At 45.7% G+C, this 27,458-nt stretch overlaps 1 protein-coding gene across 2 annotated transcripts; it reads right to left on the reverse strand.

Annotated features, from left to right (window-relative positions):
- Positions 1–24: 24 nt before the first annotated feature.
- ANXA13 (annexin A13) lies at positions 25–24,500 on the reverse strand. 2 transcript variants are annotated; one of them, XM_080580709.1, is made up of 12 exons: positions 24,078–24,500; positions 22,404–22,478; positions 11,261–11,339; positions 8,936–9,030; positions 7,026–7,196; positions 6,441–6,474; positions 6,274–6,353; positions 5,402–5,470; positions 5,082–5,183; positions 2,857–2,932; positions 1,928–2,040; positions 25–734 (listed from the first exon to the last, which is right to left on the reverse strand). In XM_080580709.1, the coding sequence occupies exons 1-12, from the start codon at positions 24,090–24,092 to the stop codon at positions 615–617; spliced, it is 1,029 nt and encodes a 342-aa protein (XP_080436835.1). In that variant the 5' UTR covers positions 24,093–24,500; the 3' UTR covers positions 25–614. The 2 variants fall into 2 exon arrangements, with proteins under 2 accessions (XP_080436835.1, XP_080436836.1); XM_080580710.1 differs by lacking the exon at positions 22,404–22,478 and having other exon boundaries at positions 29–734; positions 24,078–24,492.
- Between the last annotated feature and the right edge of the window lie 2,958 nt (positions 24,501–27,458).

Consider the following 27,458-nt stretch of genomic DNA (forward strand, 5'->3'; position numbering starts at 1 on the left):
TCTCAGGAGGTGGTGCTAACGTGGACTGCAATTCCTTATCTCCTTCATGGTATAACGTAGGAGGTGACGATGTTGAGGCAGGAACTCACAGACAGGGAAATCGCTCCAACCTTCCTTTTCGATTGCGGGATTTTTCTCAGGCTTGACTTAAATCATTAATTCACAGCCCACAGGTTGATTAAAGAGCTGTAATAATAGGTTGAAAAGAAATTTCTATCCATTCTCTCTTGGCAGGACTGTCATGGCATGACACGGCACCCTTCAAATTGGGGGAAAAAAGCAGGGAAAGATCAGGGATAATCTTTGGAACTAAATAAAGGCAGTAAGTCTACCCAGAAGAAATCATGACAAAATAAAGATTCCTCCACATATGCAGACACAAAGAGGCCAATTTAGATTTAGTTTTTTAACGTGTCTTTATTGCTTAAGGACATTTGGCGAGATAGCCATAACATAAACCTCACGTCCAGCTTTACTTGGCAACATGTTTCCCAGCTGGAAAGAAAATAAATTGGATTTTTTTTCTTTGTGCTAATGCCACATTTTTTGGATGCTATTTTGGAAACTAATCAAGAGGTGGCTGCTCAGCATGCTTCTTCTTTCTTGATGGCTTTTTAGTGCAAAATAGCCAGCAGCAACTTTCTGAAATCTCCAGAGATATCAGAACGGACAGCTTCAGTTAACGACTTCTTGTACATTTGCTGGAACTTCCCCTTTATTTCTGGCAGGTCGGTCTGAGGAGACACCAAGAGTTTCTTTAGAAGAATGGGACGTGCTTTGTGCAATGTGCCCTGTTTCTACGAGGGACCCCAGGGTCTGATCCAAGGTCCCCTGCTGCCAGTGGGAGGAGAAGAGGAGAAAGCAGGAGGTCCAAAAACCTTGGGCCCAGCTTAATAGTGGGACTTGAGGTAAGCCCATGTCAGATGGTGTGTGGTGAGGGGTACGGGCCTGAGTGGAGAGCCATGCTGGGGTGGCTGGGGGCATCTTTGCCTGGTGCTCAGCAGTGTTGTGTGGGCACAGTGTTGGTGCCAGGCAAGCACACAGATCAGTGCATACTCCTGAGGCCATTCTGGTGGCAAGAAGGAGTATCACTTCCAGAAGTATGTTTAAAAGACAGTTTTGTTCCACCCACCACGGTAATTTTCTGGTTACTGCGTGGGGAGAATGAAATGCCTTGTCTTGAGCTTTCCTCTGAAAAGGTACCCATGGCACAGTCCTGATCTTTATCACTGGTTTTGAAACATTCTCATAGTTAAACCACATCTTAACAAAGAGACTACACTGGCGACTAATTTCTCACACTACTGATCATTTAAATGTAGGTTCTCCTCGTCCGTGTGAACAACTTCTCTGTGTCAAGACTGGAACAGCTCCGAGGTTATACAATCTCAACAGTTTATACGGAAGGAAGAGTTAAAGACTGTGTTTATGATCTCAAATGCCTTGTGCAGTTTTGTGCTTTTTAAAATTACAATTATCTCCTTTGGCTCTTAATTTTTCTTCCCTCCTTCCCATCTGCTTTTTCCCAGCTGGAATCAGAGAGAATTGGTGACATATGTTTATTAGAAACTGTCAATTTGGGAACTGCTACTTTATCATTACTTAACTAGGAATTTACTTTTACACATCTTCTTGGGGCCAGACCTCCCCATGGACCAGTTTTATTTAGGTACAGTTGACTCCACTAGAAATTTCCTGTATGCTTTCTTTTTTTCTTCTTTTTTCTTTTTTTTTTTCCAAAACAGAATTAGATGCAATACCAAAATTAGAGTTGCCTAGGTACAAAAGCAGAGTGTGACCTCTGGTGTCATTGGTCTGGAAGGGGTTGGCTGAGCACACGATCTACCAGGGCTCACTGTACCCTCTCAGTCTGTATTTCTCCCAGAGCTGATGGTATTACAGTATTGCAGGTCGCAGGGTGTCCTACCTCGGCCCTGGTCACAAGGACGCGAATTAAGGTCTCTTCGTCAGTCCCAGCTCCCTTCATTGACTTGTGCAGAAGTGTAGCAAAGTAACCTGGGCAGTCTTTGGCGCAACTGACTAGAGGACAGTAAGAAACTTCATTACACTTGCACATTTACACTTTGTCATACATCTTCAATGAGAAGGAAATGAATAAGAAAGAAGGAAAACTCTTTAGGGTTTATGATCCTGCAGACATATGAGCTGGTTGGGCTCTTGTTCTGTAACTGGCCCCTAACAGTATGTAAGGAGAAGGTTTGGGGTCTGAATGGGGGAATACATTTCTCCACAGGGAAAGCATATTACACAGTGAAATGATCAGCACTGAATATGCTGCCATTCCACAGTGAAAATGAAATGGATGAGCATGAGCATTTGCCTGTCTGGAGATCTCCTTGCCCATCTCTTCTCGGGGTACTTGCTCACTCCACAGCTCAGAGGGGGAAGATTTGGGAGAGCCCAGATCCACACAGATAAAATCAATACCAGTAAGCTTACTAAAGCCAGGGTACATGTGTAAATAAATACTGGCGACAGGCACTCCCAGTGCCAAATGGCTGTCAGGGACCCTGGTGGTAGCCTGATAGCACACCACAAATGGTACCCAGGCATCAGCTGGAAGTTAGCAGCAGACACAGCCTCAGGGGCAGCTCGGAGCTGGTCACCCTGTTTCAGAGGGCAAAAAAAATAGCCTTGTGGAGAGGAGATGTGTCTGTTTTATTTCTAAAACTAAGGGCTCCAAATCATTATTGAAACCTGGTTCTTCTTTTCCTAGCAGGTAAGTAAGCTTCAGTTGAAGGCTATCTCAATAGCTGTCACCTGCATAAAGAACCCCAAGAATGAGGGCAAGATGGGGGAAAGAACTTAAAATGAAAGCTCTCAACACTTTTTTACCAAGAGTGAGGTAAGCCTTCTCCAGATCTCCAGATGTTTCACTTTTAATGGATTCTTCTATGTCTTTCCCATACACCTAGAGGGACAACAAAAAGTAGCCATCAGAGCTGCCGTGTGTACAAGCCGTCCCACTGCCATAAAACCAGCATCAGCTTTAGGACACAATGGCAAAAGACCAGTTCAGATCCTTTTGAGACTTTCCAAGGGAGCAATTCAAGGGTAAGTGAAGATCTTTTCCGGTATAAGTGCTCACAGATCCGCTGGCACCAAGAAAAGAGGGACTACAAGGTCCGGTAAGGCACAAGAGTTAGATAACCTAAATCAAGCAAGTTGTACTGATACCCGAGGGCTTCTAGGACAAACAAGTTGTGGCTTCTTCTTGAGCAACCCCAAGCAAAGGAGAAACTCTCCGAGTTCCCTCTAACCCCTTTATCAAGCTCTGGATGGCTTCCACACAAAGAAGATAAATTTTGGAACTTTACCAGCTCTATGAAGTTTTGTTACTTATTGTCTTTGGCTGCTCAGGGAAAGCTTACAAGCACTGCAGTTGTTCCCTAGTTTTTGTATTACTCCGTAGGAAAGGGGAAAAACAGACTGCTACTTCAAAACAGAGTTCATCCTGCCCTTTGTGGATTTTGCAAACCTCAAAGCCTTTTACTTTGCTCTGTTTTGCTGTTAGGATGGTCCTGCATGGCTCAAAACTCAAGTGGACTTTAGATCAGGCCTAGGAGACCGCAGGTACAAAGCAGCAGTAGGTATCTTGTGAGGTTCTGCAAGTGCCAGCCTGGTGTAGACCCGGCCCTACTTAACCAAACGTGTAGAAGGACTCAAGTTCTTGTCTTGGCCCCCTTCTCCTTCAAATGCATCCAGGCAGGATGTGGTGGCTTGGTTTGGGCAACCTGATCTGCTTGGCTTTATGAATCCAAAAGCCAAGGTAGCTTGGAACCCCCGGGGTTTGCAGTACTATGAAGAACTACCAGTTAGTGACTGTTGCTGTTCTCCTGCCAGCAGCAAACCAAAAGCTGGAGTAAGCTGCCAACATTTTTCCAGCTAAGGGTTCCTTATTGTGCTGACACTGAAATATGGCCGTGACTGAAGTTTTTCCCATCTCCAGTGCTTAGGGTTACGGTTTTCTGATGAACTCAGTCATCCTACGAAGTTCAGGACTGTGAGCCAGAGGCTGGAGGTGGGGCCCTCTCCTGAGAATAAATGTCACTGCCAAGCTTCCACCTTTCTGCCAGGAGAAGGACCTTGGATCTCCCATTGCTTGGACTTTCACAGGCCAATTCCAGGCGAAAGGCATCAGCGGAGGTAGGCTCCAGGCCCAGCCATGAGGAAAATGTCCCTGGTGGGTGACACCAGGAGAAGCAGCAGACAGATGGGATCCTGCTACCTTAGTTTGCCTTTTGCTCGGAGATAGAGGAGAGCACAGCAAAGTCCTTGCACCAGCTGTCTGCTCAGGGAGGGCAGAGAGGAAGAGGCTGGAGGTGTGCCTCTGCCCTGGCGGAAGGACTGAGGATGAGTGCAATGGGGAGGTTGGAAGAGGCCCTCCCAGAGACATCAAGGTCTCAGGAGTAAGCCAGGGACTGACCTGGCACACACTCACCCATCTGCGTGCCTTCCCCACTGCCCCAAAAAGGTCCGGCCACTACAGATAAATGGGACAGCCACCACCCAGCCACCACTGCTGTCTCAACCGTGTGTCCTGTGGTCTTCAGCAGAGGCACCATGACGTGGTGTGGTGGCAGTCAATGGTCTGGTGGGGTATGTTGGTTTGGAAGGGGAAGGTTAAACAGCGAACATGAGTGTGTGAAGCAGTGGGACCATGATGAGAGACCCTGTCAGGCTCTGCTTTGGAGGAGAAGAAAAGATCAGAAAGGTGAAATTCTGCTTCAGGGCAGGAGTTTATGAACATATCTCTTTGCTGGTCCTGCTGCAGGAGTGGGGACGCCCACTGTCATGCAGTTGTGGAAAGGAAAGGGCATCACAATCTTTACTTGGTTGGATGTTGTGTGGGCTATGAAAGGGAGTGGGTTCTTCAGTGGCAGAAGACACAGCTTTTATTCCCGATTTCTTTAAGATCGGTATCCAGTCATATAGAAATATTTTCTGAGATTCATTTAAAAATGGCAAATAAAGGATCACCTGCCCCACATGTTGTCATAGGGTTTGCAAACTACACGTGAGGCCCTGTGCAACCCACATCACAGAAAGGAATAGCTCACCTTTTCATAGGCTTGAAAGGTTGCTCTCAGCTGACTGTAGCTTCTCTTTGCTAAGACCACATTGAAAGCCAGCTCCTCTGTTCCCCAGCGGCCTTCTCCTGCCTTAAAGATTGCGTGTCATTTTTTGAAGCACTTGTTTATTCACAGTAGAGACAAAAAGTCAGCTAGAGCCCTTGATTCACCACGCTCCAGCCCGCGCACCCCTCACTGCAGCTCTGTACACTGCCCTTGCCTCCGTGCTCGGTGCATTTTGTTGCCTCCCGGGCAGCACGCTGCTGAGCAGCATAGCACAACGGGGGGCTTTCTGCAGTTTCACTTACTTTATACAGATCTGTGGCATCTTGCTCAGCGAGCTCTGTGTTGACCTGTTGGTTCTCATCTCGGGTTGCCTACAGAAGAGGACATTACAGTAGGAAAAAAGACCAAGCGCTGGCTACAGTTTGTAGTGGGAAGGAGAATGGTAATTTCGAAGCCCTCACAAGTATTCTGGTTATAGTTTTGCTGCCATCTGCTGACAGTCGCCTAGTAATGGGCCATTGTGGTGGTGGCACAGGATCCAACGGTCCAAGTTTGTGCTAGACTTCAGAGGTGAAGCCTGAATATTCATCGAGGCAGGGTTTATCTCACAGTTTCATTTGCTCTGTGCTGAGGCCCTAATGACATTGCACATCTGATGCCTCAGGAGCAGGATGGGGATCTCAAGCTTTAGACCATGATCTGGAGATGCTCCTGGGTGGCCGCATGGCCCAGAAAGAGCTGGGCAAGTTGGAGCTAACGTGGGCTTTGGTGTTCAGCCTTGAGTCAAAAAAAATCAATGGATAACATGCATTTACCTCTCCTGAAAATATACCAATGCTTTCCAGACTGGTGTATTTAGTGATGTGACTGTGGGGTCTTTAAAGCTCCTTCTATGTACCAAATCTTTTCATTTCTGCTGTCTTCAAAGAAATCAGAATTTAAAAGCTCACTTCTGAGTTTATATAAACCTATTTGATATATTAAGAAGTTGCAAATGTAAAGGCTCTTATCCTGAAGAATGCTTTTGAGAATGCCTTTTGCTTATTATAATTACTTCATTATGATATTATTTATTACAGTCACCTTATTCTAAATAGCAGCTGATCCTTATCATGATAGAGAAAAGGATATCTCTCTCCCCAGCAGGTGCATAATAGCAAGTTCCCAGCCTTACCTCCAGCACAGTGACCAATATCTTCCTCAGGGAGCCACTTGTGTCACTTTTCACATCAGACTCTAGATCCCGATCAAAGACTGTGGAGGAAAAGAAATAAAATATGAGAGGGTTCATTCAGTAATGGGGGCTTTAAATGAAGATGTTTGAAATGGAACACTACTCACGCCGCTTGTACGCCTCCTTTATGTTTATGATTTCCTAGGGGAATAAAAAACCATAAATCAATAGGCAAACAAACATACAAAGCAGCATGTACCAGCACCATGTCTCTGTTGCTCGAGGTGCTGCGGGTGTGGAGCTGGGAGAGGGCGTGGTGGGAGGCAGGAGGGGCCCAACTTCTCCTCAATGCCACCTTGGTGGCCACTTGCCACCATTAACAGCCTAGGACAGCATTTGGAGCAGTGCCTGGCTGGTTTTGCTTGCATTTAGGAATAAGCTAAAGGGATTTTTGAAGAAGACTGTGTTCTTGTAAGTGGTGGGAGCCAAGGCCAGAGCCATGCAGAAAGCTCTGACAGCTGCCTCCAGACAGGCTCCTGGGGACTTCTGCATCCCCAGTGCTGCCCTGTGCCTCCACAGAAGGTGTGTGGTGGATGTGTAGGGCTGATGAAGGAATCCGAATTGCACTGCTCTTACTCTGGTCAGAGTTTTGGCCCTGGTGTGACAACCTTCAGGCTGCAGTGGACACAGGCCCGCTCTTTGCCCTGCTACCTAAGGCACACCACATGTAAAATCTACCCGGGTGTCCCAACCTTGTTGTTTCGCGTGCAGAGAATCTCAATCAGCAGTGGCTCGTCCGTCCCAGCACCCTTCATCGCCTTCCGAAGCTCCCGCGCCTCGTACTCGCAGGGAAGGTCCAGCAGAGCCAGCACAGCCTTCTCGAAATTGCCACTCAGCTCTCCCTTCAGCACCTCTTCCAAATCCTGCGAGCGAGGGTGGGTGGAGGGGTTAGTGCAAAAGCTGAGGTGGGATTAGAAGATTTATTTGGTTGGTTCAGGGAATTTCATGATTTCAAAGCTTTTTATGTACCAAAAGTGCCAAAAATATGAAAAATCCATGAAATACATAGGCTTTTTTTTTTTTCATATTAAATTTTCTATTTTGTTTGTTTGTTTGTTTCATGTTGAAAGAAATTTTTCTCCCATCTTTGAGTATTAGCCACTCATTTCAGTTTGAACTCTTCCTTGCTTAAATACATGTAAACTAGTGTTTTTAAAAACTCAACAGGAGAGATTTATCTGAAACACAATGCAGAAACCTTCTTTGAAAGAGGTGCAACAGAAGGGATCAAGTTTTTTGAAGTTCTCTTCCACTTTTGGTTAGAATTGACTTACTGGGGAAAGCAAAAAAATTCTATGAAGTGCTTTGATTTCAAGCCATCAGGTTTTTTTCCAACAAAAAGCAAACAAGCAACAAAAAAACCCACAGAAAGCAATAAAAACCCTCTTTCTGATATGATCTACTTAATTCAAAAATTAAGGTGACCCTGGAGAAGACCTGGCTAGTGTGTAGGTGTTGGCCAAGCACTCATGTTGAGAATGTCTATCGATGATTTATTTTAAGCCCTATCTGCGGCTGACGTTTCCTGCAGTACAGGAAGCATTTGACAACTTGAGAACAACAATAAAGAAGGACGGCTTTAAATCTTTTGTTCCTAAGCATGCTCTTACACAATTGCAGACAAACACACGATCTTCAGAGGCTGACACCAGTGCTGGAGCCGATCCCAGGAGCACCCCGTGGACCTTACTTCCCCCAGGAGCAGAAGGCAGTGGTACCTACAGCTTTGCTGCTCCTCTCCCAGATATCCAGGCTGCCCAGGCAGGTGGGAAGGCTTGTTGTGTGCTCGTTTCACTGGGATGTCCTCTGGAATTTGCCCATTTCTAATGCCTATTTTTATTAATCCTCATTATAGAGCTAACTCAGCGGGGTGTATGCACCCAAAACCATGCTTACTGTCTGGTTTACATATGAAAGGCTTTCTGGTCCTGCACTGCCTGTCTTATTATCATTGATTAATGACTAAAGTACAAGCAAACCTTAAGAAAATACCAATTTAATAATAAGCTCTTCAGGATTCAGCTGTTTACCTAAATAATACATTGGAAGATTTTTTCTTACATACAAAATGACCGAGGCAGTCCACGCGTCCTCCTCCAGAAACCAAGCTCTCTATGAGATTTCTCTGTTTTGCAGTGTGCAGTCGATCTCAGCATGAGCATAAATCAATACTAAACCTACTCAACTCAACAAAAATATAATGATGTAAGACCAAGTGGTTCCTCTGAATATGCACCTGAGCAGGATTTGGAACTGAAGTTAGCTGCATTTGTCTGAAAGCCTTGGTTTCAGGCTTCCTTTTTCGAAATGCACTGAAGACAAGCTGGAATATTTTTAATTCTGGTAATGACTTATTTTCTAGCTGTCCCAACTTTGACTAAATTGCTCTGATCTGGTTAAGGCTGATTTCAAAAAGACTCTGAGGCCTGATGTTATTAAGATAATCAGTATTTTGGGAGAAAAAAGAAAATGCTGGATCAGAAACTAACTAGTGACCTCCTTAAATCTACTGGACCCCTGATATTTGAAAAGGAGATCAATGTAGGCTACATTTCCCACAGGCATGCTGTCTGAAACAAAGAGGCTATTAATTTTGAAATACCTTGCCATACAGAGCATTGTACTTCTGTTTTATTTGTTGTCTCTGCTCCGCTGTTCGGCTTGACAAGACTTCGATAATTTTTTTTTCATCAGTTCCTGAAAAAGAAGGTTGGGCATAGGCTGCATTTAATCAGGAATCCAACGCAGAGGAAAGAAAACAGGACTGAGTGCTCTTGTCTCTAAAGAGAAACAAATCGATGTGCATACATCTACTGGTGACAACTCTAGGGTTTGTAAAAGCACGTGAGATTCTTCTGATGAAACTTGTATCTATAGTTGGCTATAATGTTCAAAACATAAAATAGAAGTTCACTGCCTCGTGCTGCTTATACGTTATAGGGAATTTGGGTCTTCTGCTTCAGATCAGACACTGCCCTAAAACCAGGGCACTGTCACACTACTGAACATGGGCTGATATCCAAGTTTTTGGTGGCAGTGGCTGTTAGAAAAGTCCCTGCCCCTGTTTCTACCCCTTCCTGTGGTGCTTCCCAGCTGCAGCAATGGCCTGGGGCCTGGGGTCAGGGTAGGAGAGGATGTGCTCAAATCAGCTTTATTAACCCACAGCCTGAACTATGGCTGTACAAAACAGGTTGTGCTTTGCGCTCGATGGTGTCAGAAAGAGGAGTGGGAATCAGCCTTAGTGGTCTGAACCTCTCTGCTGATGCTGTTTTTTTTGGCAAAAATAAGTGGGAGGATGCAGCCACTGGGAAGTCCAGGTGATGGGCACCGCAGGGGCTGCATCTCCGGGGAGCCTGTGGGGGAACCGACCGCACAACACCCTGCCACGAGAAACTCCTGGGGCAGCTTTGAGCTGAAACGCATGCAAGAACGGAAGCGGCTTGCTAAAGGCAATGACCTTGTTCTTGTGCTTTTCTTGCCCTAAGCCAATACAAACAGATGTTTGCACTGAACGAAGCTGCTGGAAGGCATTAGTCAATGTTTGTGGCTAATGGGACGGGACCAAAGCGATGTTGTTTGGTTGCATGAGTGACACAATAGAGGAGCTGTTGCATTAACACGTGCCCTGGTGCACGTCTATCTGGGGGGCCAACGACTTGCCTCAGGCATTATTTCTTCAAGGCAGGTATTGAAATGGAAAACGTGTATCTGGAGGGACCTCTGATCCTGCACGGGATGGGCACTGCCAAAATGTCCACAGTGTATAAAGGCCTCAGATGGCAAATGAAATGCATCAAGCTGTATTCCAGCTCTGCCGATGTATGTGTCACGCTGGTGAATATTGCCTCGTGATCTTCCGTCTGTTGCTTCCACCTACTGGGCTTTGGGTTGTGTTATGCCTTACTGCAGGCTCTTGGGAGCTAGGGCCTACAACGGTTTCTGAGGAGCTACAGCACAAACAATAAAAATACAAATTATACTGGCATACAATAGCAACTGATGCATTTTCCTCCCTTAATGTCATCACCGGGTACATTCAGACAAGTTTAGGGCACCTTGTACAGTTCTACCTGCTTGGAAGCAAGACAGAAGGCACGGTCCAATTTTAGAAGGAGCAGCACCTCTGTCTGACAATGTGGGGCTAAACTCGTAGTGGGAGAGTCCTCCGGGGAACCGTCTTAAGTATGTTGATCGGACACTGTTCCTAAAATTCAGGCACTTCATTAGCTAATCCTGAGTGTCAGTGCTATACCAGGTAGAAAGGCTTAAATACCTGTTTACTATGCAAACGCCTGGTGTGGATTAATAACTTAATGCTCTCACATGCTGCTCAGCTGTTCTTCCTCTGCTGGATGTTGGCACCTCCGTGGATCTGAGGACCCACGAACGCCGGGCATTCCTATTCACACCAGTGCTTAAAGTCAGCCAGCTTACTTTAAGACTACCACTGAAGATGGTGGTAGCCAGTACTTCTGGTTCAATCACTGACACAGGTTGAGGAGCATCCCATATTCCTGTCAGCTGACGGAGCTGCAGTGGGCTCTGATGAGCATCTGGAGGTGATCATGTTTTTGACTGGTCCCTGAAGATCTGGGAGAGGACATATACCCATGCCCTTAATCTGGCCTTACTGGCTTGACCCCATGACTGTCATATCAGCCTTGACAGCTTCATGGCCCTATCCTAATCCTAATGTTTACCCTAATCCTCTGCAGCCGTGCAGTGAACACACCAGATCTTACCAGTCTTTGAGGAACAAGCTGTCTTCCCTTCCCATTTATCTTAATCCTATTAAACTCCATGGGTGTGCATGTGCTTTGAGTCAGTGACAGAAAGAATAAAGATTAACTGAAACTGGTTTAAACAATTGTTTTTGTGTATGTATATGCTGTTTATAATCTTGAATAGAAAGCAAGAGCTTTCTTACCTGCTCCTTTGCAGGCGCTGTGTATTTTCTTGGCATCTCGGTCTGCATCAAAACCGTGATGGTGGCGTTTTTCAGTTGACTGGGAAAACAGAGAGACAACAGATACACGAAAAATGATTTTGCAGAAATTCAGGCCAGGTTCTCACCTGATCTTTAGTCACATCATCTAATCTGTAAATACCACGTTGGGCTTTTCTGAAATGCTGTATCTATCACGAGGCCCCGAGGACTGGAGCAAAACCAGCTGTCCCCACGTGACACGTGATGCCGATCCCGTGTAACTTTGCTCTGCCAGTTCAGGCTTGTTCAAATAATTTGAATGTAATAACTGTATACTGGACAACTTTGTGCCAGATCAAATATGATTTGCCTGCACCACTTTAACAACAGGCCAATATAAACGACTTATCTGATGCGGGCAGAACCGTGCCCTTCCTCTGCAGGACGTTTGTGAGGGCTGAGAGCTGCCAGTCCCAATCAGCTGAACACAAACTGGTCCTGAAAGCCTTTCCTGCATCGATGCGCTCATGCAAATGAGATAACTGGAGATATATAACAGCAGAAAGATGGCACTATTTATTTTTTTTTTGGTCAGTATTGTACATATGGTTACCTTGAGCTAGATCTATCAGGGATAATAACTCAAAGTCCACAGCCACAGCGGCAGTTTACAGCCTGACATATCAATGTAAACAGAAAACCACACTAATTCCTACTAATCTGATAAGCTGTGAATCAGAGGGGCTGCAGTGCCGGCACATCCTCTACTCGGCTGTTTCTCAGACAAGGGCAGAGGTACCTGCGAGCAGGAGGTCAGTGACATTTTCATCCTCCGTAGTATCACGAATCAGATCATTTAAATGCCTGGGAGCTAAAATAACACTGAAAAATAGCTCCTAGGTTCCTAAATCAATTTGAACTATTTGCACACCGTCTGCCCTGGGGGTTTAAGCGTGCATTACGAGTGCTTTGGTATTTCCATTCAAATAGCAGCAGGTGGATCCGGCAGCTTGCTTTGCAGGGCTGCCAGCCACCAACTCTCCGCTGCTGCTGCTGAGGGGTAGGCACCCAAAGACACGGCCCTGGGCTCTCCGTTAGGGCTAGTTGAGGGTTATGACACCCCAGGGCATGGCACAGGGCTCCTCAGCCCTTCCAAAAATGCCACCCACACGACCAAACAGCAGAAAAGCCTCCATGGCTGAGCAGCCTCCTCGTCCTAGGGGAGGGCACAGGCCAGAGGTGATTCCTGACGAACACCGCAGACAGCATCGCTCTGCTGGTCTGGAGACAGTCTAGCCACGCGGATTTTGGCCATGCTCTGCCATGTACAGGCATAACCTGGAAGCCTGTTTGGTGGTGGTCTAGGAAAGTTTCGCACTGTGCACTATCAGCCCTGGTGGGAAAGCTGCAGCTCTGGGTTAAGGAGTCCTCTATCTAAAGACAAAGGGTCTTATCTCAAGGATAAACCCCCAGTCCCTGTGCTTCTTTACCTTTGTAATAGACCAAAGACAATTTAAGCACCTTGGCTTTTCTCGCAGTTAATGGCTAGGGTACAATTTACTGCTAATGGCAGCTGCTGTACGGCAGCCATCTCGCTCAGATTACCTTAATTGAAAGCTATTTTTACAACAGCAATTAGTGAGGTACAACAACAACAATGTAAAAAGTTCTCTCTGTCTTGTGGCACCTTCGTAACACCTTCATTGCCACTTCATTGTCACAGACGTCCCTAGCGAAGCTGTATCCTGCTGTGTGCTCTGGGCACACGCACGCTTGTTTAAACCTTTCGAGCAAGGTGGAAATAGACGCATGTAAATCGTATTTTCTAGGGAGAGATTTTATTTAACAGATTTCCAATTTCTTGAGAAATTTTCCAAGAAAATGTAAGGGAAAACCACAAAGTTAGAAAACAGGGACCCCTGTCTGTCCAAAGTGAATCACTTGAACGCTTTCCTATTTTTCCACTGTGACGGGGTGTTGTGCCTCTTTGGTGGGATCATGTCCAAGAGAGGTTGTTTAGCACAGTGTGCTTGGAAATTCAGCTCTAGTTTCTTTCTCCTTTTCTGATGGATACGTTACACCCTCATTTTCCTTCCCCTCTTGGTAACAGGCAGGTTCACCAGAATAAAATTCACCTTTGTTCCCTGCAAGCCCAGAACAAACAACGGTGGCTAACCAGCCTCGGGGACGAGCTTGGGGGACCAGAACAACAGCATCCTACATCCCAACAGGAATCCATGCTGGATATACAGCCCTGGGAGGCAAATGCCACACGCACAATGGGTCTCTTTGCTGTTCGGGTGCTCCTCACCCCGTGGTAGGTTCAATGAGCATCGCACGCAGCATCCAGGGGGACGCTCTGCTGCCCGCTCGCTCGAGCGTGCCCCGCAGAGAGCTTTCCCCTCTCCCTAACACCAGGTTCCTCAGGCCAAGTGTTTTCAGCATTTCTGTCCATACCTTGAAATATGCTTTTTGGGATTGTCAGAGTTACCGCTGTCTGAGGTAGTGCGCTAATTATTTCTTCCATCTGCACGTTGGGGCAATCCCAACGGGCACTGAAAGCTGGAGAGATAACATCCCTGTTCTCCTACTGCGCTGCGGGGAAAGCGGCCCTTTGCAGGACTGGGGTACGATATCTGAATGAATTAAATCACAGTGACGTTAAGCTATCATTATTCTGGCTTTGTAGCATTAGCGTGCTTTTAAGGTGATGTTCATGCCACCCGTACAGCTGATCCTGCTGCCTGCTAGGCAGCTAATACTGAAGTTATTCTCCAGTTGCTTGCAAAGAATTCCTTTGTGAGGGCAAGGGCCAGGGAAATAGCTGGAAAAACAGCAAAAAGGGGACAATTCTGGAGCACAAAATACAGAGAAAATTGCTAGCTTTGACCACTTTGCTGTATCCAAGGGCTACTTGAATTTATAGCCCCCAGATTCACTCCAGACAGGAGTCCCGACCTGTTGCTCCGCATCTGCTTCCTCCAGACCCGGGACAGAAGATGTGCTGGTGAGATGTGAGAGGACAACGGCTGTGTCTGGCATTCGCTCCAACTTTCCAGCCATTCCTCAAGGACTGAAACACCAACACAGAGGCCCAAGGGGCTTCCAAAGGGTTACAAAGCTGGTTTGGGCTTTGTCCTGCCTCACCCACCAGCAGCGCTGGGCTGTGGGCATCATTCCTGTCACACCAGTGCTGCTGCCACCGCGGCTCCCACTGCCCCAGCCCCATCAGAAGTGCACCCGGTCCCGCTAAGCCACCCCAGCACCTTGGGAGCGTGGTTTGCTACCTTATGCCTCGATGGCTGTTGGGCTGGACTCGGATTTTAGTGAGTCCCCAACCCCTCCACGCCACTTGTCATCGTAGCTGCTGGGTCTGCGTGTAGCACAGGTGCTCCAGGTAGGAGAGTGGTAGCACCAGCTACTGAAATAACATCACGGATTTATGAGGATTCATAAAGACATAAAGAAAAATAGCTCTTCTCAAGGGAGGAGAAGGAAGGCTGGCTTCTCAATGACGGTCAGGATACGCTTGTCTTAAAGCAGCACAGGAATCTATCAAGTCAGCTGCGCTGAAGCCTCCATCTTCAAATAAATCCCTGTAAAACATTAACCGATGAGTCTGGGGGATGCCGTTCATATAGTGCCGTGAGTAACGCCAGCATCAAAGCTGTGTAGATAAAAAATCTGATACGCTGGGTAGGTACCTGTCAAGGCCAACTCCTGAGTCACCCGGAAAGCTCTGCTTAAAATTCACTGTCTGACGGTCCCAGCCTTGATCTTGCCCACTGACATGGCCCGCTGACTTTTTTATTTTTATTTTTTTGAACAGTATTCCTCAGCTTAAACGGTTTTTGTCTCGCTCGTATGTATCTTTAGACAACGACCATTTTCCCTTGCAGCTTCAGCTAGCAGATTTATTTCCATTAAACTGGACAGATTATCGCTCGTCTAAAGCCAACACTTTTAACTTGTAAAGCACACCGAGTAGTTTTTCCTACTGTAACTTACACTTCAAGTAGGTGGAAGATGAATTTATAACTGAAGGTGGTTGACGATGTTTAGAGAAGCATTTGGAGACTTTTCTGTGAGTTGTCAGCATGTGGAGGAGCTCTCATGGAGCACAAATAAACAGCTTAGCAAAAAGTTCAGCAAAAGCAAGGGGGGAAACAGGGGAAAAGTAAGATCTGGTGGATTCAAGGCATCAGCTATTAGAATTGGAGAGGGGTAGCAATACATTGTGAAGATGTCAGAAGACAAAAGCTAGTAGCTTCCTTATATATGCTGCTAGCCTGTCAGAAGACAAAAGCAGCAGAAACACCGCGCTGAGCATGCCAGGTAGCTTCCTGTATTGCAAAAGAGAGACAAAGTACTCCACCTGAAAATAGCTGATAATACAGCTCAGCAACCGCAGGTATTTTTCCACCCCCCACCCCCCGAAGCAGATGCACGACCGTGCTCGAGAACGGAGGTTTGGGGGCGGTCATATCAAACCAACAGAAGGGTGGCTGCACGGGGTGCTGCTGGCCGTGCTCGTCTGCTGCAGCCCCAACACGGGTCGATGTCGGTGGCGTGCGCGGATAAATGCAGACACAAGACCCTACGGGTGAATCGCAGGAAGAGCCAGCAGGAGCACGGCCGCTGCTCCAAGCGGTCGAGGTGCAGATTTAACAGCTGTGGGCAGAGCTCTGACATGGGCCAGGCTGACCCAGGGATGTCGGGGCTTCATTTTTGCCAGGTCCATTTCTGTGATTTATTCGGTGGATGTCTTATTTCAAGCTTATCTTTGGTTGCTGCAATTCATTTTGGAAAATAGGAATAAAAATGTAAAATGGCAGCCCGCAGCAAGGGCAGGCTGACCCAGCCATGCTCTTTACAGCACTGAGTGTTGTCTGGAATAAAATTTAGGGCAGTCTTCAGTTGTTTGGTGCCATTAGAGATGCCCTTGGGTCAGCTGCCTGCTGCCAGTAGGAAGCGCATGGTCTCCTGTGTGACCTGCATCTTCCAGCCTGGTGCGGATATCTCATGGGTCTGAGGGCATCTGCAGCGGTTACTGGAGATGGGCACAGAATCAAGCCCCAGTTATTCTACCCCTTTTGTAATCCTTCACATACAATGAATTATGATCACAAAAATGTGTCGGAGAAAACCAAGGTTTGAATAAGAAGGGCAGAAACCAGTTCCACGTGCAACAATCCGAGCTTGCCTCCCAACAGCCTGCTTTCCCCCAGATTCACATCTCCTGCCTTCGATCTGGTTTCAGTGCCTGTCCTGAAACAAGACACGCATCAGTCTTTTGCTTATGGAGTTTCTAATGCAGTTTCTCTCTTCTTTTAATTTCACAGCACCTAACAGTTTTGACACTAATACCCTGCCGGTAAATTCAGCTAAAACATTTCCAGTGGATACACATTTTTAGCCAGGTGTCCCAGTTTTGGCTGGAATACAGCTGATTTTCTTCCTAGCACCCTATATGGTGCTGCGTTTCGGATTTGTGACCAAAGCAGTGTTGACAACACCCTGATGCATTAGCTGTCACAGAGCAGTGCTCACACAGCCTCATGGACTTCCAGCTCCTCGTGCTGCCCTGCCAGCGAGGGGCTGGGGGTGCCCCAGGAGCTGGAGGGGACACAGCCAGGACAGCTGGCCCCAAGTGACCAAAGGGACATCCCACACCACGGGGCGTCGTGCTCAGCAGTAAAACTGGGGGGAATTCACCTGGGGTTGCCATTGCTGGGCATCAGTCAGCTGGTGGTAGATGCTTTGTGCATCACTTGTTTCTCTTTGTGTGTGTTCTCCTGTACTTACTAAACTGCTTTTAACTTGTCCCATGCATTTTCTGGCTTTCACCCCTCCAGTTCTCTCCCTCATCCCACTAGGGGTGAGCGAGTGGCTGCGTGGGGCTGAGCTGCCCGCCAGGCGAACCCCCAGCACCGGGTATCACACATTCAGGCACCGCGGCGTCCTGCACCCCGCTTCTTGAGGAAGCCTGGCCCCAAATGATCTGTAACATCCAAAAGGTAGGCACGGGAATACCAGAAAAACAAACTGACAAGCCAAAATAATTGGAAACCCATCACAAATCGCAAAGTGGAACCTGCTGAGATTTCTCAGCTCTCCCCGTGCACCGCCACTGATCCACCAGCCCCAAGACCTTCGGGGAGCCTCACCTCCAGCCAACAAAGCAATTCCCCTCCAGCTCAGCACTGAGACAGCTGCCGGGACTGCTCTGGGGAGAGCTGCTCTTGCAGTGGGTAAGTTAGCAGTGGGTAAGTTAGCTGACATCTCAAGGTCCCTTCCGATCCCATGCTCCACGAATTTCTGTTTTCCTCTTTTGTGTGGAGAGGAAAATGTATTATCTACAAGGAGTGCCCCAAACCATCTCGTCACCTTGTTAGCACGATGGCAGGGCTGGGGTGTTTACCTCATCAGTTACATTATATCTAATATTTTACGACCACGGAAGACAGCTTTTGGCAAATCACCACCTACGTGATTAATTTTTTATCAATGCATACATACTTAAGATTAATTATTTATCCTTGCAGAAGCCTTTAATGAGCTGTAATGCAACTGGAATCCGAGGTTAACTAGACTGGCATACTGGAGAGAGAAAAAAAAAAAGATACTTTGTCTTAGAACTTGTGGTTTTAGCCCTCCACTACATCACGCATTACCAGGATAACCGCCTGTGAACAGAACCAACTCTTATCTGAAGGGATAGTCGTAGTGACAAGCAGCCCAATTCTCATCGCTCATTTCCAAGCACTTCCTTGTGTTAAGAAGAACACACAAGAACAAACGTGGGAGAAGGCTGCTGTGTTTTGGTCCCGATTTACTTCAAAAGCCAGACTGAAAACACGCTGCTATGTTTGTGTTTCATCAATGGTCTGCCTTACTAGAACAGACATTTGCAGTCACAAATATTTTTTCACCTCACTGTCACGCTACCTTAGGCCCCTCGGAATTTGCATCAATTTGTGGATCACAGCAGAAGCTATGAGCATAACAGGAACAGCCACAGCCTCCCACCACTATACAAGGTATACTCCTTTTCTATAATGATGTTGCCTTATTTTAAACCTATGCACTCCTACTAGCAAATATATTTTCCTGCTTTTGTCGGCCAAAAATACAGTTGGGACTGGAGTGAACATCAGCACAGGGAGGAAGAAAAGCCTGGCAGATATTCCTGGGGGACAAAAGGGTGAGTTGGTCAGAGAGCTCCAGACCATCAGTCAGAAGGGGCAGAAAGCCCACTTCATTTCAGTGCATGGGCACTTCCGTAAGACAAACCTCCACATATTGGAACTGCTCAATGTAGAGGAGAAACAAAAGAAACAATGATCAGTTACTAGAAGTCAAGGTCATGCCTCATCTAACCGGGAAAGGCTGATCACGGGTGAGGATATTTAGTCATTACTGGACAGTGGGTTCCCCATCTTGTTATTCTTCTACCAGCATAAGATGTTCTTCTGCAAGCTCTTCTTCAGTAAAATTAAAATAGTTGGGCTCCATTATTCAGGTAGGAATTTTTGTGAACTGTACAGGTTTTAACACAGAGGTCGGAGTAGATGGTAGGCAATATTTGAAAACAAACAGAAGCCAACAGCTGTGGCATGTTGGCAATAGGGCAGTATCAACAAGCGCCAGGGTTTGTGCTGCGGTAATAAAAAGGTGGGGTCGATAAACATCTGTAATCAGAGGAAAGGCTCGGTCCTGTTGTTCAAGGACTGCTGCTCTTGCTCCTCGTTTTGGACGTTTCTGTGCCGTAGTGCTGGCCAAAGGGATCGGTTCTTGGGCAATGTGAGGAGGCCAAGCACATGGAGGGACAAGCTTAGACCAACTAGATGTATGTCAACGGGGAAGCCCTACCTTAAGGACTGTGTGTGTCCTTTTGACCGCGAGCTTTCTTCCTCTGCTGTTTTGCAAAACGTACCTGGCATTTTTGTTTGTCTGAGCAATTTTCTCAGCCAACCACAACGTGGAGCTGGAAAATTGCCACCTGCCTCCTTGGCTGCGCGGAGAAGCGCACCAGCCTACCTGCATGCCATGCGCCATCTGCCAGGCAGGCTGCCGCTCTCCAAAATCCCTACGGCTGTTTTAGGCTTACCAGCTGTTTGACAGCAGCACACACCTAGGCTAGCTTCATGCTGCCAGTTCGCTGCTATTAGCAAGAAAACAGTTTCTGTATGAAGTGTATACTGGGCAATGCATGCAAGTCATGTAGACTGGACTTCCTTACTCAACAGACTTGCAGTGACTCAGTGACTCCTTCCAAATCACCTTTTTTTTCCTACATCTGAGACTAAAACTACAGTGATAAGAAGATCCTACTAGAATTAGTTGCATTTGCTTTTTTTCCTGTTATAAACAAGTGGCATCAGTGACGCTAATTGCTCTGACGGCTATTTAAACTGCAAAGTTAAGCTCTCTCCTACAATGTCTCTCCTGTTTCTATGCAGCTGTTAATATATCATCTCAAAAGGGCTTATGGCTAATTTTTAACAACTTAATATCTTCATACTCATCGCCAGGATAGATGAGCCCATAATTAAGAGAAAAAAAAAATGTTTTGGTGGGTATCTCTCATGGCAGAATTTTGCATCGTCTGGTTTTAGCGTGTCCAAACTCTTTTGGGTCTGGTGGAAATCCTTAAAGCAGATTACTTTTGAAATCAGAGTTAGTTATCAGGGTACTTTTTCAGCTGAGGTCCCAAATCTCTGACTTGCATACTCATACAGAGCTAGCTCAAGTGCTCTTATGTCTCATTAAAACTTTTGCACTCTTCTCATTACCTCAGCTGAGACTTGTGATGAGTTCTGGTAAACTGATAGAACTGAAGTTAATTCTTCTGTATGCCAGCAGAAAGGCTAACAACACTTAAATATACCAATGCAGGGCTGAAAGACGTGGGCACGGTCTTTGGGAATGTCACACTGACTCATCTGTACATTCGAAATCCAAATTATTTAAAAGGAGAAGAACTGGAAGGAGGCAGCATCCCATCACGGAAGACCAAGGACTGCATGCCTCTTCCCTTGGTCCCTAATGCTTCACTGTTTTTAAAACACTTCTCTGCAAGATGCGTTATGGAAAACCATGTATATATTCATAGGTACATACACGGGCTGTTACTATGCAGGCATTGCGTGTTGAGTATCTGACAAACCACCGGTGCTGGCCGAATTTGGAGGTTTCTGTGTCTAACTCCCTTCCACCTCACAGGGTGGAGGAAGTCTCAGGATGCTCCCAGGTCAGCTGAATCACCCAGGGCAGCAGCAGCCAGTCCATTACTTCACTCAGTCCTCATAGCTAACAATACAGGCAGAGTAATTTCTCTTGATAGTAATGGCAGACCTTGGTAGAACATACTAAAAATGTGCATACCTAGAAAAGTGTTGAGTCCAGATATTTTAAATTTTTGTATGTTTTAACAAAACTAATCACCCTCAGATAGTTTGGTTTTGTTTGAATGTTTTTCCATAAATGAATAATTAATTTTTCATGGGTTTATGCTTAGTAACACTTACATCATCTGCACTCACAGCACAGCATCAGACCTAAAAGGAACAGCAAATGTCCTGGGTAAATGGGGACCGTGGAAATGAAAAGAATCAGCCGTGGTTCTTCCCCAGTGCTGTGTGGTTGAACAAGAAGGTATTTCTGTCTTCTGCTGCCTGTGGGCTTAGGGCCAGGGTCTGAACAAGAATCTATTGTCACTGAATACTGGTCTGCCAGGGGAAGTAACAAATAGCTACTGTTGAGCTTTGTGATGAGACGATCAAATCATGCTGCACTAACACTTGTACTAATGAGACATTTCTATCCTTGTAAGCAACACAAAAGCCCTTGTGATATTTGTGAGCTTGTCCTTGAGAGGATCCATCGGGCAGATGTGCTCTTAAGGTTATACTTACTTTTTTACCTTCCAGTTCTCAAACCAACTGGCCCACAGCAACCTGCTGCATCCTTCTTATGTTACAGAGTCCTGCCTGGCAGAAGGTTTGGGCCGCTTTACAATAAGAAGGTGAAACTCAAGGGACTCCCAAAGAATCTCAAAAAAATTGTAAATTAACAACGAAGCACTTGTCCATCCTCAATTCAAGTCCCAAACATCACACAGAACAACAGAATAATGCATGTAGGATCTTGGATTCTTCAGATACAGAAGGTTAAAAATCAGTTAAACAATTTCACAAAAGACAAAATCTATCAAAGTTTTCAAGCCATCGTATCATGAAAACCATTGCTGCTATTCCCAAAGTGTCCCCAAAGCACCTTGCTTACACCAGAGCCGCTACCCAGATTTTCAGGTGCATTGATTCTACTTGTGGTGATTATGAAGAAGAGCAGAAGTGCAGGTAAGCTTGAAGATGCAAGACTGCACATGGAGAAAATAATTAGAGACTTTAAATCTCTATGATGATGAGCAGTCAGGAACTTTAGCTGGTTGTAGAAAGAGGGACTGGACCCAGTTCAGACAGCGAAAAGCGGGTGGAAATGTTCAGGTTTGGAGCTCTAACGTTGCATCAGGTGCAGCTCTTAAAAAAGAGCTCAGATTCAAACAGAAAGCTACTCCTTAGACTGGTTGGAAATTTTTTGTTAAGCATATTTTTCAGTAAAATTTGTTACTTTTGTTCAAATGAACATGCTTAGGAACATATTCATTTTGATGGAAGCTTCATTTTGAATATGATGAATTCTGATGTAGCTGAAAATTCTCATTTTAACTTCCAAGTGGTTACCTTTTCTTTCCTATGTACATTGTTCCTTTGAACAATGCTTAGTGTTCAGTGAAAATTTCATTTAATAATAACACTTTTTTTGAAGTTTTAAACCTAAATCCATCTAACCAAAACAAAATACCTCAGTTGACACGGATGATTCATTTTCTATTTCTCTCAGTAAAATTTGGGCCAGTTAAAGAAATTTCATTTCTGAAATTTCAAAGCAGACAAAATTTTGGAATGATGCAGTATTCAACAGATTGAAACAACCCAGCGTTATTCAGCTCTACTAGTGTCAATCTATGAAAGAGAAGTCGCCTTTGTGCACTGCAGTGCCTCCCAAAGCCACCATAAACCACTGCAACGTGCCGTAACACCACAGTGCCCCTTTCATCCTTCAGAAAAAGAGTGCTTACTGGCTTGTCTGCTGACAAACTGGTAGTCCCTACGGTTGGTTTCCGTACATCCTCTGGGAGGTTGTAAGACTTGCTCTGGAGGTTTAAAAAACACAATACATAAGACATTCGGGAACCTGTGGTTGCAAAATATGAGATTAGGAGGAAGAAAAAGCTGGAGCTGAACACCTCTGTTAAGAACTGAGTCTTTTCAGGCTGTTCCAGAAGTGGTTCTCTGATGCAGGTTCAGGCACTTGTCCAAGACTACCTGTAATTTTTGTGGGGACAAACACAGAATGATGATGATAAGGGAGCTACAATTCCCGGGTGAGAAATGGACTGAATAACTGGATTCTCATTCAACAAGGTCTCACACCTCTTCCCACTGAAGCCCACAGCACCACTTCAGCGTACTGCATGTCCATCCAGGCCACCTAGTCCAGCATGGAGCTCACACAACCGCGAAGCCTGCCTGAGAGGCAGCGCTGTGGTCTCTCACCACAGATAGACCTCAACTGGCTACGTTAAATCTAGATTAAATACACTTGTTCTACACTGCTTTCAATGCCAGCGTCCAGTGCAAGGTTCTCCAGGGTCAGGACCCCCAGCAGATGCCTGCTGACAGCCCTGTGATACATAGGGTGAGGAGATGGGGCCATCTACACTTTCAAAGAGAGACAGCAAGCTCCTTGGCTTAGCAGCTGGAGCTCTGCACAAAAGGTACGGGCTCTCTTGCTTGGTCTGGCAGAGAAAAAGTCCCGAAGAGCTGGTCCAAAAGCAGCAGATTCTCTGCATCTCTCAGGGCCTCGCTGAAACCGAATTGAAAAAATAGTGGCGTAATAAAATAATGCAAATCCTAGAGCAACTATCGTAACGTTAACCCCTGTCAGCAAACAGGCTGTCTTCTATTGATACATACTGCTGAGAGCTGGCAATCAAGAAGACTGACACACAGCTGAATAAATATTGTCATGCATCCATGAGTTCTAAAAGTGAAGGTAAAAACCCCCAACTTCATCAGTGAAAGCTACCTCATTTTCAGAAGCACTGATCATTCACAGCTACCACCTAAACTTGTGACAGTCAGGCTGTTCTGAGGTCAAATATCTTTACACACACTTAGATATTTATTATTAAGCACTGAAACGTTGGCCAAAATCGTCCCAGTCAAAACTTACATGGCAATTCAATGTAGCAAATTCTGACACCTGAATTTTGACCAGACCCATCTGCAAGCACCGCACTTTGAGATTACTCCCATCCCTCCTATTCAGTGAGAAACTTGGCTGAATTTTCCAAGTGTTGGCCTCTGGAACAGGAAGATTTTCACAGATCTTTAGGGAATTATTTTTGTTCCAACACAAATTTGCTAATCTAATTAAAATTAGTTGTCCCGTGACAACCTATGCATCATTTCTTTTTCTTTAAATTAAAGCGCTGCCGTTTTTAGCTATGCCATTAAGTGTTAAAACATGCAGAACCTGTGTGCTACAGTAATAGTTTTATAATTCATGTAATCCAACGAAGTGGGTGTTACTAGCTGTATACATACAAATTGCCCACCCCCACTTAAAACAGACTTTCAGTTTAAAACTTCATTTGCAGCTGTATTCATGTCATTTGAAGAGAAAATAGACAAAAATAAAAGCACGAAATTGTTGCATTCCTGACAATCCAAATTAAATAGCTACTTACATGCGAGCTGCCCATTTTTGCTTAGCCTGGGTGTGGAAGATTGAATTCTTCTGCTCTTCAATAAAACAAGCATTCAGATGGAACTGTCAACTCTTACGAGAGCTGCTAGGTCCTACCCAGCCCGGGGTTAATCAGTAACTTCTGACATATTCCAATTTCAGTCATTTCAAGGTGGGGTATATTCCATCATTACACGGTGGCTTTATCATCCCTACAATTTAATAGCACATCCTGTTGGGTCATGGAGATGGCTGGTTGTTTTTTTCCAGGGAAAATCAGGATTTCGTAATATAAAATTATATATACTCTTTTATCTAAGTTTCATTACAATGATTTAAAACATGTAACTACGGTAGTGTCTAACATGCACTTTCAAATATTTTAGAAGGCAGGATGCCTGCTTTGAAGAGTTTATTCCGGTTCTTATAGGACTCGGTGGTATTTAATATGTCATTGAGGACCCTCAGCTCCCACAAAATATTTCAAACAGCATCTTGCTGCTTGTACGGGGTTTAGATGGCAAGGCTTTGGCAGCAGGGAGAGGGGGCTGCAGGGGTGGCCTCTGTAAGAAGAGCCCAGCAACTGTTCCCTGTGCAGCAGGAGGGCAGGAGGTGCTCCAGGCACGCAGCAGCAGTTCCCCTGCGGCCTGTGGAGAGGCCCCTGGTGGAGCAGGCTGTCCCCCTGCAGCCCACGGGTCCCACACGGAGCAGATCTCCACGCTGCAGCCCGTGGAGGAGCCCCCGGTGGAGCAGGTGGATGTGGCCTGGAGGAGGCTGCGGCCCATGGAGAGCCCCCGCAGGAGCAGGCCCCGGGCCGGAGCTGCAGCCCGTGGAGAGGAGCCCACGCAGGAGCAGGGGGGCTGGGGGGAGCTGCCGCCCGTGGGGGACCCGTGCTGGAGCAGTTTGCTCCTGGGGGATGGACCCCGTGGGACGGAGCCGTGTGGGAGCAGTTGTTGGAGAGCTGCAGCCCACGGGAAGGTTAACCCACCACAATGCCTTGGACCGAGGCACTAGGACAGCCAGAGAAAACTAAGAGAAGAAAACAAGTACACTTGCATTTATAGCAGTTCACTTGATTAGCTAACCAGTAAGCAAAAGGAAATCACTGTGTTACCGGAATGCAATAATAATTCTAGCCTTGGGAATATTTGTCACTTATTTAATACTTGTGTGCTTATTCTCAAGACACCGGTGTGTGTTTTAAATAGTTTCACAGAGAGACCTTTCCTGCAAAGACCTCACAAACATTCTAACACACTTTAAAATAAATCGGTTTTGATTATGGTGTTCTAAAATAAGATGTAAAAATCAAATGTGAGTATGAAGAATTTTCTCTAGAATCAATGCTTTTTGGTGACATACTGTCTCAAAGACATCTTCGATATGTTTCCTGAGCTGGGAACTATCCATTTCTTACATAACACTTTCAGGAATAAAGCTGACCCAACCGACAACAAAGGAAATAATGAAGTTGGAGAGAAAACAACTGCAGGGTTTCGATGGAGTCTGCTAGGTTGGAAGGCACTCAAAAGCTCCAACGCAGGCTGGTAAACCTACTGCTTCTATCGGTTGTAAGTGAAGTATAGCAGCCCGGCAGGTGAAATAGAGAGCAACTCATTAAGGATTTAAAACAAACAATAGATTGAGTCATACTATATCATGCTATGCATGCACACGGTCTATTTGAACATGCAAATAGGGTTTCAGTAGAAAAACTACGTGTTACTCCCAGAGATCAATATTATTGACTTCAGTTATGTCCTGGGAATTTAAAAGTTTGCAAAATTAACAAAAATAAAGGATCGAGTGGTACTTCTGAGCCTTGTAAATAACAGGACTGCCTCCCTGCCAGAGATTTGGACATCGTACTCCTGTGGGTGACATAGCCCAGGCAATAAAATAGGGGCATCTCTTGGTACCTAGTGAATGGAGTCTGCCTCCACCTGTTTCCTCCTTCTTTTGCCAGCAGGATGGAAAACCAAGGGAGGAGTATTACACCATGGCAAGATCAAGCGGGCTGGATGCGGGGCATGAAAAAGCACTCAGGGCTTATCAAAATGGTGTCTATTAACAGCCATTCTCTGAACGGCAGAGCACAGCAAAATGAAACAGGTGAAAAGATGAAAGAGATGAAGCATTATCCCATGTAAGAAGCACCATACACTACAGCATGCAAACGTTGACTGGTAGTGCTGCTACTCTGGAGATTGTAACCAGAGAGCGGTTAAAGCTGATGGGCCGTATGTGAGGCTAAATGGAAGAGGCCATTAAGGTCTTTAATCTAGTGAAGGAAGTGAAATAATGAAGGACCAAGGTGGTCACGGGTAAGAACTAAGTGAAGCTGAGCTTTGCAGCGAAGATGGCTTGTGCTTTTTGCAGAGGCTATTTCTGGTGTCAGTCTGCCCACGTGGCTGGGCAGTGGGATGGTGTCTCATTTGTCTGTGAGAAGAGGACGATTTTTCCACTGGAGTGACAGGCACCTGGATTTCTGAGCAACAGAGAAGCACCGCTTGTGGATGACACCAGAGTCAACAGAATTAATACCTTCACCAACCTTGACTGCAGCTTTGGTATGAGCTACGAAATGGCTCTAAGAGTGTTAGTGGTGCTTGGCATTCCTTTCAGCTCTGCTGAACCCTGGCGATCCTGCATGGGACAGATAGTTTGAAGAAAGTAAAGACAATCACAGGAATGCATAACGGTGTTTCAAGATTTATTCAAATAAATGACAGAGAAAAAAAAAAAAGAGATCTCACTGCAACTTCTGAGTGGAAGTATGGAAGTGCTTAGTCCAGAGAAGAGCTGCACTGATTCAGCTCAGCTGGCTCTTCCAAGCACTATTTCTTTACTACACAGATATGCCAGAGCCATCTGTGAGTGGGAAAAGCAAATCAGCGGGCCGCCACCAGTCTATCACACTTGTTGAGCACATCGAAATCAACTTCTATCTCAGGAAACAGAGGAAATCACTTGAGGAAGCTGTGCTGCTGCTTCTGATTTTAAACAAAGAGGAACTTGTTGAAAATACAAGGGGATGCCAGTCTGAAAGTGGTAATGATACACAGAGTTAACTTATTCCAAGGAAAAAGCACAAAAGACCTGGAATAAGGGAAAAAAAAACAACTTTTTTTTTTTTTTTAATCAGTGAACTGAAAGGTAATGTCTTTTGAGAAGGTGAGCTCAAGAATAGAGGCTACTGAGAATAACTGAAATAGAGAATATTAAAGCCCGAGAGCAAATTTCCTCTATAGGAGGGAGAGATAGGCAGTGCAGTAAGAAAAAATATGTAGCTGTAAGGCTGCAACAGGTACTTTTTAAGAAAATGAAACTTCAAAAGGCAATAACTGAGACTGCATGTAGGTGCAGAGAACAAGAACATAGG

This window comes from Anser brachyrhynchus (genome assembly GCF_964034855.1).
Source record: "Anser brachyrhynchus genome assembly, chromosome: 2".
NCBI lineage: Eukaryota > Metazoa > Chordata > Aves > Anseriformes > Anatidae > Anser > Anser brachyrhynchus.

Coding starts and splice junctions, on each gene's coding strand:
- ANXA13 (XM_080580709.1), bottom strand. Junction 9,031..11,260: donor CAGCGCCTGCAAAGGAGCAG/GTAAGAAAGCTC, acceptor CTTCTTTTTCAG/GAACTGATGAAAAAAAAATT. Junction 2,041..2,856: donor GAAGGCTTACCTCACTCTTG/GTAAAAAAGTGT, acceptor ACTGTCCTCTAG/TCAGTTGCGCCAAAGACTGC.